We start from the raw sequence: 10,233 nt of genomic DNA, 5'->3' as shown, positions 1-10,233 counted from the left end.
AGGAGTTTGTAAGCCACTCTGAGACACCTTTGGGTAGCGAAGGGCGGGGTATAAATCCAATCTCTTCTTCTTCTTCTAGTATACCACCAATACCCCAGCAAGTCGCCTAAAGACAGGATTGGGTGTATCGTTTCTCACACTGAAAATAGATAATTGAAGTAGCCAGTCAAGCCGTCAGTGATGATCTGCTTTCTGAGGTTGCTGAGGGTGTCACATTTCAGAGCTCTGAAGTGCAACAGCGATGATATGGTGTTATTTACAGATTTGACCAAGAGGTGCTGGGCGCTCCTGTTTCCTTACCTCCCGTGACTCCTGTGGTGGAGGCTGTCCCTGTTGCCCTAGCAGTGCCAGCCGTGCCTGCGGTGTCACCGGTCCCCGTCATCCGCCCTATCATTGCCACCAACACTTACCAACAGGTGAGAATTCGAGGCATTTACTTTGCAAGCCTGGACAGCTTAGAAATCTGGTTTCAGTGGAGATTTCAAATTCTGACTTAGGCGAGGGGGTAGTCTTGGCTCTCATAGCTCTCATAGGGATGTTACATAGGGGGTGAGCTGTGACTTCTTATTCTTATACAGAAATGTAAATGTGATTGTTTATTTTTAGTGTTACAGTCCAGGATTTGGACACGGGGGTGGGGGGGAGTGTGTGCAGGCGGACCTGCTTCTGGCCATTCATCCCGATGACCCATCCTTACTGGGATTTTTTCCTTCTTGTCCTCCAGGTCCAGCAGAGTCTGGAAGCCCGAGCAGCAGCAGCTGCCACGGTGGTGGCTCCCATTGTGGCTCCCCCAGTACCTTTTGTAGGCCCAGGTATGCTTTTGGTGACCTTCTGTTACTTAGCTAAGCCAATTTGTTGGTTTTCCCTCTTACCTGTACCTACCAGAATCACAGGTCTGCTCGATGGTGGGACAGGTAGGAAGTCTGTTAATCTTTTAACAGGAAAAGGAGGATCTCTGGAAACATACGCACACATCTTTATGGATTGAAGCGAACACTATTGCTTGTTTGCCCATCTTGGACTATTGCTGATGGTACCACGTCTGCAGAACTCACGGTTTATCTTGATTGCTGTTATCAGAGGAGTAGCCTTCGTGCCGGTGTGCCATTTTTTTCTAATCTGGGGTGGCATATTCTGCAGCCTTCTGCACTTGCATCGCATGCTTGTTCTGTGCACAGCATTGGTAACAGGGATTGCAGACACACCTTGAACTCGGTATTTGCCTTTCAGCTGTACCCCCACAGCGGCCCCCGATCCTCCGACCGACTTTTGTGCCTCATGTCCTGCAGAGATCTGGTAAGTTCTGTTTTGTTTCACTCATTTCACTCATGCAGGGGCATGACATTATGCTTTTAGTCAACCCGAGGTCTTTGTTAAAGTGTCTGCTTTTCATGCCAAAGGTTTCATGTCCAGTCTCTAGCATCTCTAGTTGGGTTTTTTTTGGCAATATGGCTGGCAAATCCTTCTTCCTGAACTCCCCAGAGAGCTGCTGCCAGTGCTCCCTCTAAGCTGCGGAGGCTTGTGAGCAAAAATTCTACTTTGTGAGCTACTGGCATTAAAGTTGTGAGCCAGCAATTTGGCTACTGCATAAATTAGTTTGCGCTGGAGCCATCTTTCCTGAGCTGAGACAAAAATGTGTGAGACGAAGGCTAAAAAACTCAGCTTAGAAGGAACAAGGGCTGCTGCCAGGCAGAATTAGGCTAGACAGGCCCACAAGTCTTCTGAAGGATGCGTTTCTGGAACATCCCACCATTCGGTCCCACTTGCTTTTTCTCTCTTCCCGGCAAGTGTGAGCACCAGTGCTTAAATGCATAAAAGGCTACTTTCTTTCTGACTGGGAAGCTTTTTAAATCTAATTTCTTACCTGTCCTAGCCCAAGGGCAGCACCATAAGTAGCATTTATGTAAAGATTTTATTTAGCCAAGGGGGTCTCAAAGATATTGTCATCCTGATGACCGTCCTTTAAGGTAGGTCTGCACTGCAGGCAGTGGAGCGGGGTGGGCTTCAGATTGGGTGGCTTTCCTGAAGCTAGTCAGCGTTCACCATTCAAGCTAGACACTCTTTGATTCTCGGCCAAATCTCATAGCTGCTTTGCAGAGAATCGACCCAGCAAGACACGTCCACTGAAATACTTGGGGTTTTTTTTAGAATAATTTATTTTAAAAATACAGAAAGCAATATTACATTCAGCACTGCTGCAAGTATGATGAACTTATGTGCATTAAGTTAGGAAGACATTTAAAAAATAAAATCTGGGTATGGCCAGTCCTAACCAGTTTGGTGTAGTGGTTAAGTGTGTGGACTCTAATCTGGGAGAACCAGGTTTGATTCCCCACTCCTCCACTTGCACCTGGCTGGATGACCTTGGGCAAGCCGTACTTCTTTCAGAGCTGTCCTTGAAAAAGGGCAGTTTCTGTCAAAGAGCTCTCTCAGCCCCACCTACCACACAGGGTGTCTGTTGTGGGGAGAGGAAGGGAAAGGAGTTTGTAAGCCGCTCTGAGACACCTTTGGGTAGTGAAGGGCGGGGTATAAATCCAATCTCCTCTTCTTCTTCTTCTAGTACACCACCAATACCCCAGCAAGTCGCCTAACGACAGGATTGGGTGTATCGTTTCTTTGGTGGGAGGCGTCCATTCTGAGAAGTGTTCATGGACTCCTTGGTTGCCACTGTGAGGTTCTAAAAGGGAACATTTGTATTTGGGCTGTACAGCAGATGTTGTTTGTGGCTCCTCTTGATGGCTCTCTGCTGGTGGGTGACAGCTTCCATGCCCACGGGCAGGTAAAGGGCCGTGGTCTAACCCTCCTGTGAGAGGGAGCCCCATCGCCTGGGTCTGAATCTGAATCTTGATGCCATGATCAGCTGATGCTGCAGTTGCTGGGTGTCACGGCCTCCTAACTAATCCCCCCTCCCCCTTTCCAGGTGGTCCCAGGCCCATGCCCATGCGGCCTCCTCATCACCAGCCCATGGTGGGGCCCCCCATGCCAGGTCCTCAGGGCCCCCCGATGCTGATGGGTCCGCCAATGCAGAGAGCCCCCGGCCCACCTCTCGGAGGCATAGGGCCCATGCGACCCGGTCCCCCCGTGAATACCTTTATCGGGAGAGGGCAGGTAAGCACCAGCTGGGCTCAGCCCAGTCCACCCCTCCCTGTGTGCCTGAATTGGGGTTGAATCAGAAGAGGACAAGTCCGAGCTCACAAAGGGGTGCAGAGGGGAGCACAGGTGTTGATTGGAAGAGGGGTGGTGCTCGCATTTAACCTGCTTCTGTGCCATCTGCTCAGGATTCAGATTTCAATATCGAAGCGATAAGTAATGTATCGACAGGGGGGGGGAGACTAGGTCACAGCCCAGCTCATCCCAAAAGTGGCGGCATGCAAAATCAGGTCTCCTGTTTTCCGTCTCCTTTTTTGCCACCGAGTCTCAACAAACTTATTTCAACCCCGTGGTGGCTTTGCCATCGCCTGCCTTTGCCTCATGACCCTGGGTCTCCTTGGAGGTCTCCCATCCAAACACTGGCCAGGGCCAGCCCTGCTCGGCTTCCGAGGTCTCACAAGACTGGGCTTGCCTGGGCTACCCAGGCCGGGGATCCTTTAGATAATCTTAACTGATCAGGAGACTCATCTGGGAGCCGGTTTCAGAACATTTAGGGCTTTAAAGGTCAGCGCTTTGCATTGTGGCTAGAATGGCATCGGCAGCCGGTGGACTGTTCTTCCAGGGCAGTCCTAGGCAATTACTCCTGTCATAAGCTCGGTGTTTTCCAGCAAGCTTATGTTAGACTCACTTCTCTCAGGATTGCACAGTCCCTGTAGCCACAGATGGGTGTCCCCATAAGCTCAGGGCAGCCGGAAATGTTTCTTTTGCAGTCTGCAGCAACAGAAGCAGCATAATTTGCAGAATTGAGTAGTCTTCGCACATACTGCAATCGTACCGGATGGGATCAAGATAGGGGTAACTGTGGCCGGATTCTGCCTATCCAGGAAGGGCTGCAGGTGGGCCACGTTTACTAGATTGGCAAAGGGCCATCTGCAGCAGAGGAGGTATGAGCCCTCAACTAACAGCACCTCTGAGCCACAAACCTGCTTTTGAAGGGAAGTGCCGTTCCATCCAGAGCAGATTGACTACAGGGCCCCTGATTGGCTGCACGTTTCTGTTTGGTTGTATGTTTCCCACATTGGTGACTTGGGCATTTCTTATTCTGTTGGCAAACAATCCCTTATTGGTCGTATGCTTCCTGTATTGTTGGCTCGGGCGTTTCACCTTACATGACTTTGCCTCTGTAGCAGAAAACCCGTCGTTCTGCTTTCTCTATTAAACCTTCCAAAGCATTTGCTGAGGAAATCTGTCTGGGGTAACATTTGAACTGCCTTAAAGAGGATGTCGGCTGGAGCTGTGAGTCAGGCAGTGACGTGAGCGTGCAACTCCTGGATGAATAGCTGTCACGTTGATTTCCGTCCGCTAGGTTGGCCCCGGGATTCCTGTCGGCCCTCTGGCTCCATTGGTGCCCGTCCCTAGGCCTGTTGTGGCCCCTCCCAAAGTGAACCCCACGGTCATCCAGGCGGCCCCTACTGTGTATTCTGCCCCGCCGGTGAAGAAGCAAGAGGTTAGTGAGCGTACCGACATCTGAGCGTCCTGCGAGTAAATCCTCTGCAGGGACCTTCTTCGGCCCCGGGATGCAGGAGGGTGCACAACTGAGATTCCCGTGGTGGGCAGTTCCTTGTGCAAGGCTCTGAGGAACGCCTCTGATAACATGCCTACTCCTGGGCATCATGGCCTTTCCCCCTCCCCCTGCAGGAGGAGCATCGAGAGCCCCCGCCCCCTGTGGTAGAGGAGAAGGAGCCGGTCGGGCTGGAGGAGCCGGTGATTGGTCCCAGCATGCCAGAGGCGGAGCCTGTTCCGCTGGTGGACCTGAGTCGGCTCCCTTCGCTGCGCGCACATGAGCCTCCGCCCGCCCGCGGGAAGCGCCCCCGAGGACCTGACTCTGGCTTCGTACCCGTCGAGGTAAGAAGGGACGTGTGCTGCCCGTGGGATCTAGTGTCCCAGCTTGGGATTGATGCTTGCTTCTTGACTGGTCTGCCAGAGAGGGAAGAGGGAGATGAGGAGTTGGGTGAGGAGGAGAATCAGAGGCCAAGAAGACTTCACAGTTGGTCAGGAATGTAGTCCTGGAACGTTCTGCCTGGAAGTCACATTCTCAGTCATTGAGCTTAAGGGTGTTGGATACCAGGACCTGGGTCTTTGGAGTGGGGTTTATTTCACAGCAAGAGGTATGAAAGGGTTAACGTCAGGAGGGGTGTGGGAGAGGCTAGGCCTACGCACTTAGGAGTAATTCTTACTGCATTAATGGGATTTACTGCCTAGTAAGTCTGCTCAGGAATGCAGCCTTACCGCTTGGGTCATCCTACTTTTTCTTGGGTATAGCCGGGTTTGCAACCTAAAATGGATTAGAAACCTCTGTCTTTACGCTCTGCCAACCCCATAGGGCCTTAAACGGTGGAGGGTTTTGTCTTGCCCCCCTGGGGACAGCACATTGTAGTTCTCACACACGGAGCCACCTTATCCAGAGTCAGACCATCGGTCCGTCAAGGTCTGTCTTGTCTGCCCAGGCTGGCAGCGGTTCACATTGCCCGTCACGCAGGCCGTTTTAAACCAGAGATGCTGGATAGCGAACCTTCTGTCTGCTGTCGCTCTGCAGCCTTCTCCCCTTCCTTTGTTTGCAAACTGCCTGAGCCCCTTGGAGGAGGAAGGCTGAAGTTCATCCATCCCTGTGCTCATATAGCGCGTGGACTAAACGGCACGCTCTGCTCCGCATTCTCTCCCCCCCCCCAAAGCCCGTCGTGGAGAACACGCCCGAGGACAAGAAGAAAGCCAAGCAGGAGAAGCTGAAGCGCTGCATCCGCACAGCAGCTGGCACTTGCTGGGAGGACCCCAGCCTCCTCGAGTGGGACGCCGGTAAGCAGGGCTATTTTGGGGCAGGAACGCACAGGAACGGAGTTCCGGCTGGCTCCCAAGCTGGCCACACCCAGCAGGAACTCATTAGCATAACAGGCCACACCCAACAGCAGACACACATTAGGATTGGCTACATTAGGGGTGTGTGGCCTAACATGCAAAGGAGTTCCTGCTACAAAAAAGCCCTGGGTTTTGACAACAAACAAGGTAAACAGAATAACAAGCAAAAGGTGGGTGTGGCTGGATAACCACACTTCTGGTAACATGGGGGTGTGGCCTAATGTGGTAATGAGCTGTGCTGTCAGGGGTGTGGCCCAATATGCTAATGAGTTCCTGCTGTTGGGTGTGGCCTATTATGCTAATGAGTTCCTGCTGGGCTTTTTCTACCAAAAGAGCCCTGCTGGTAAGTGGCTGGGCTCGCCAGTGTCCGTGGGAACCCCCGTCCCAAATAATCCCGGCTCTCCCCCTCCGGCCTGCGATCAGGAGACTTGGAAGGGTGGGTGTCCAAAGCAGAGCTCCCAGCCAGGGCTCTTCCCTCTTCTATCCTCTGAGAGCCACATTACGTCAAGATTCAGAGCAAGAGACCCACCGAGAGCTGGTATAAGAGAGCCCACTGGTGCAACTGGAAACAGACTGTCCCACTGAGAGTCAACATGTTTCACAATCCTTAAAGCTTCCACAGCCCCAGACAGTGATCGTTGCAAGTTCTTCATTGGAAAGTGGCACACACACGGGGTCTCCCAATAAGCCATAAATATACACAGCCCCGTCCTGCACAGTTACTTTAGCATACTGGCACCCTGACCTGGGTAGCCCAGGACAGCCCAGTCTCGTCAGACCGCGGAAGTGAAGCAGGGTTGGCCTTGGCTAGTATTTGGAAGGGCGACCTCCAAGGAATACCAGAGTCGTGATGCAGGGGTGGGCGATGGGAAACCACCTCTGAAACGTCTCTTGCCTTAAAAACAAGTCTAGCTCGCCACCTAGTGGTGCATAACGCTAAAAGAGCTAGAACTTTGGCTGCCAGACAATCTTAGGATCTCCTGGCGATACTACACAGAATGCCATACGATAATTTTAATAATATAATAGTAGCAGTAAGCATACAGGTACAGATCTGCACATGGATGACTTGGGTTACTGGTCACTGCTTACCTCTAATTTCCTTCTTTGTAAATTATCTCTTAAGAAGCCAATGGAAATCTTTCCCTGCCATTCCCTCCACACCGTGGTTATTCTCGCACCCCGCCTACCTCTGCTTTAATATAAAGATTTGGCTTTAAAGCCATAGGTTGCAGATCCGTGCAGGAGCTATTAAATACCCCCCTTGCATAATGTGGCAGAAAAATTAACTCAAGCACTATCAAGTAAAACTGAATTCTGAGGTTTATATAAACTGTGGGGGACTAGGATTTAAAGGGGGAGAAAATGCGATTCTGCCTGTCTACGCAAGAGACACAGACAGCACGGAACGAAGGCTCCTTGAGGGCTTGAAATTCTGCTTAGGCAGGCTTCCTCGTCCGCCGTGCTTGTTCAGGGTTACCTCGGCTTCCTTGCTAGAAGCTGGCCCCTAGGCAAAAGGTTCAGAGGCAGCAAAAATCCCCTTCCCTCACATATGGCACACTTCCTTCCTTCCTCTCTGCAAGACGATTTCCGGATCTTCTGCGGGGACCTGGGCAACGAGGTGAACGACGACATCCTGGCACGCGCCTTCAGCCGCTACCCGTCCTTCCTGAAGGCCAAAGTGATCCGGGACAAGCGTACCGGCAAGACGAAAGGTTACGGCTTCGTCAGCTTCAAGGACCCCAACGATTACGTCCGTGCCATGCGGGAGATGAACGGTGAGACCAAGCTGCGGTGTTGGGTCCCTAAGATGTAAATTTCAGAGTTAGCTGGTCCCTACAGGGGAGGGCCAGAATAGAGAAGACCCAGCATGGAGTAGCAGTTTGGGTGTCAGACCAGGAAATGGGAGGCCCAGGTTCAAATCTCCACTCTGCCGTGGAAGTGTGTGGGTGTGTGTGGGGGTAACAGTAAGGGTGTCGGACTAGAAGCTGGGTGACCCAGGGTTTGAATCCCCACTCTGCCGTGGAAGCTCGCTGGGTGACCTGGGGCCAGTCACACACTCTCAGCCTAACCCACCCCCCGAGCAGTCTCCTGTTCCCTCCCTTGTACCAGTTGCTTGCGGGCCGCATAAGAGCCCTGGGCGGGCCTGTTCCGGCCCCCGGGCCTTATGTTTGACACCCCTGATTTAGATGCAGAGGTCATTTCGGGGGGGATCGCGGGGGATCACAGTTCCCCCGGGTGAGGTACGGGGGGCGGGGCACATGACGAAGCCCGGCCCCCTGCTTCCAGCTGCCCTGCTTCCGGCCCTCATTCAGCCAGGAGGAGGCAGGAGAAGAGGGAGGGTAAGTTGCTTCCTCCCTGCCTCTCCCCACCCCTGCCTGCCTGGGGCCAGGGAGGGCCTTCGCGGGGCTTCCTTGCACTCCCGCCGGCCTTGCAGGTCCACCACCGGGCCCCTCATGGGGCTCGGCAGTGGAGCTGCAAGGCCGCCGGTGGCGGCCGGGACCGTTGGGGGCGGGGTGTGTGGCCTTATGACACACTTCCGGTGATGTCAGGGGGTGTGGCCTTTTGACCCACTTCCGGTGATGTCAGGGGGTGTGGCCTTATGACACACTTCCGGTGATGTCAGGGGGTGTGGCATATGCTTCTGAGTTATGCTAATGAGTTCCCCTAGCTCTTTTTCTACGAAACGACCCCTGTTTAGTTGCATTGGTAAATTGTGGTTTGCAGAGAAGCCCGGGGGGGGGGTAATTGGCTTGTGACAGGGGGTGCTGTGAGTGCTTATAGAAGGTCCAAGTTCTTTCGAGGCTTGATCACGCTGTGCCAGACCGAGCCATCCAGACGGTCCGGCAGGAGTCCGGGTCACGGAGGGAGGGCTTCTGCCCGGGCAATCTGCTCGTCTAGCTGCCCTGTCTCACTCTTCTTCCATTTCATGTGCTTTCTGCACTAGGCAAGTACGTCGGGAGCCGGCCCATCAAGCTGCGCAAAAGCATGTGGAAGGACCGCAACATCGACGTGGTGCGCAAGAAACAGAAGGAGAAGAAGAAGTTGGGGCTGAGGTAGCCGGGCAGAGATGGACGTTTACGGGCCGCTCGCCCTCGGATACGTGAAAGCAAGGAACCATCCGGGCATCTCCGAGCTGTCGAGTCCTGCCCTCTGGTGGGCAGAATGCCGATGGCAGACAGGCTTTGCGGGTAGGAGATCTCGAGTTCCCCACAGCTCCTCTGCCAGCCAGCGAAGCTCATGTTTAAGATATGTGTGCGCATAAACCTCCTTATGGCTCCTACAGTGTTTGGAGTGGGCTTGATACTAATGAGACTTGCAGTCCTCCACCCTCTTCTGGGGAGAAACATCTCAGCGTAACAACAGTTTTCATGGCATGGGAGGGGGAGGAGCGTCTTAACCAAATAAACGTGTCTCTATTTTGTTTTCTTACTACTTCCACTTCAGTTGTTTTTACCGAGGCTTTGTAGAATGGTTTTCCTCACTTCTTGGCCTTTTTTATCTTTATTAAAACAAGCAAACAGCAAAAGGAAGTATAAAAGACAAAGATACATAAGGTACATAACCATCCCTTTCCCCTTTACGACCATGGATAGAGACTTCCCTTACCAGCGTAGGGCAATTATGGTATTAATTCAGTCTCTTCTATTGCCAGGTCCATCCTGTGTATCGCACCTGACCGTAGTAGGTCTAATCCAAGTCTTGTCTCTGCTTCTCTGGCATGCTGTTCATTTCACAGGGATTTAGATCATTCTTATTTTTAACAACCAGTCTTGTAACTTAGGAGTTATTTTTGTTTGTTTCCATTGGCCTTTCTGGTGGTTAGAGGAATCTCTGCTTGTCTGATTTGTGTGTCAGGATTTCTTGACAGTTTCCAAGAACAATTCTTCCTTTAACCCTTCAACAATGTTTACTTGATTTTTAAAAAATAAAAACTGTCCCGGACTTGACAGTTTTCATTATAGGCGTCGGGCCTGCAGAGTCACGTGTCCACAGCACGCATCTTCAGCCGTCTGGTTTCCCTGCTTCCCTAGCTCTAGTGGGCTGGCCACGAAGTCCCCAGTCCCCGATGGCTCCTCTGCATTGATGGCCATACTGTTGCCCGTCTGGCGGAGCTGGGAGGAAAAGAGGATGTTCCTCCAGCAGTTTGTCTGCCTCTGATATTTGAAGATCCTTCGTAAAAGCCGGGCTCCTCTCGGCACCGCACAGCCCTCTCCCTGATCGCTTGAG

At 52.4% G+C, this 10,233-nt stretch overlaps 1 protein-coding gene across 1 annotated transcript in view; it reads left to right on the top strand.

Annotated features, from left to right (window-relative positions):
• The window catches only part of RBM42 (RNA binding motif protein 42), a 14,718-nt gene extending 4,775 nt beyond the window's left edge, over positions 1–9,943 (top strand). The window contains exons 5-10 of the mRNA XM_015418088.1: positions 2,921–3,108; positions 4,457–4,597; positions 4,789–4,995; positions 5,823–5,943; positions 7,587–7,781; positions 8,951–9,943. Coding sequence (XP_015273574.1) covers positions 2,921–3,108; positions 4,457–4,597; positions 4,789–4,995; positions 5,823–5,943; positions 7,587–7,781; positions 8,951–9,063 — 965 coding nt within the window. The 3' untranslated portion in view covers positions 9,064–9,943. The remainder of the gene's footprint in view (positions 1–2,920; positions 3,109–4,456; positions 4,598–4,788; positions 4,996–5,822; positions 5,944–7,586; positions 7,782–8,950) is intronic.
• The last annotated feature ends 290 nt before the right edge of the window (positions 9,944–10,233 follow it).

This window comes from Gekko japonicus, unplaced genomic scaffold, assembly GCF_001447785.1.
Source record: "Gekko japonicus isolate JY-2015 unplaced genomic scaffold, Gekko_japonicus_V1.1 scaffold1411, whole genome shotgun sequence".
Taxonomy (NCBI): domain Eukaryota; kingdom Metazoa; phylum Chordata; class Lepidosauria; order Squamata; family Gekkonidae; genus Gekko; species Gekko japonicus.
This window is presented reverse-complemented; position numbering and strand designations above follow the sequence as displayed.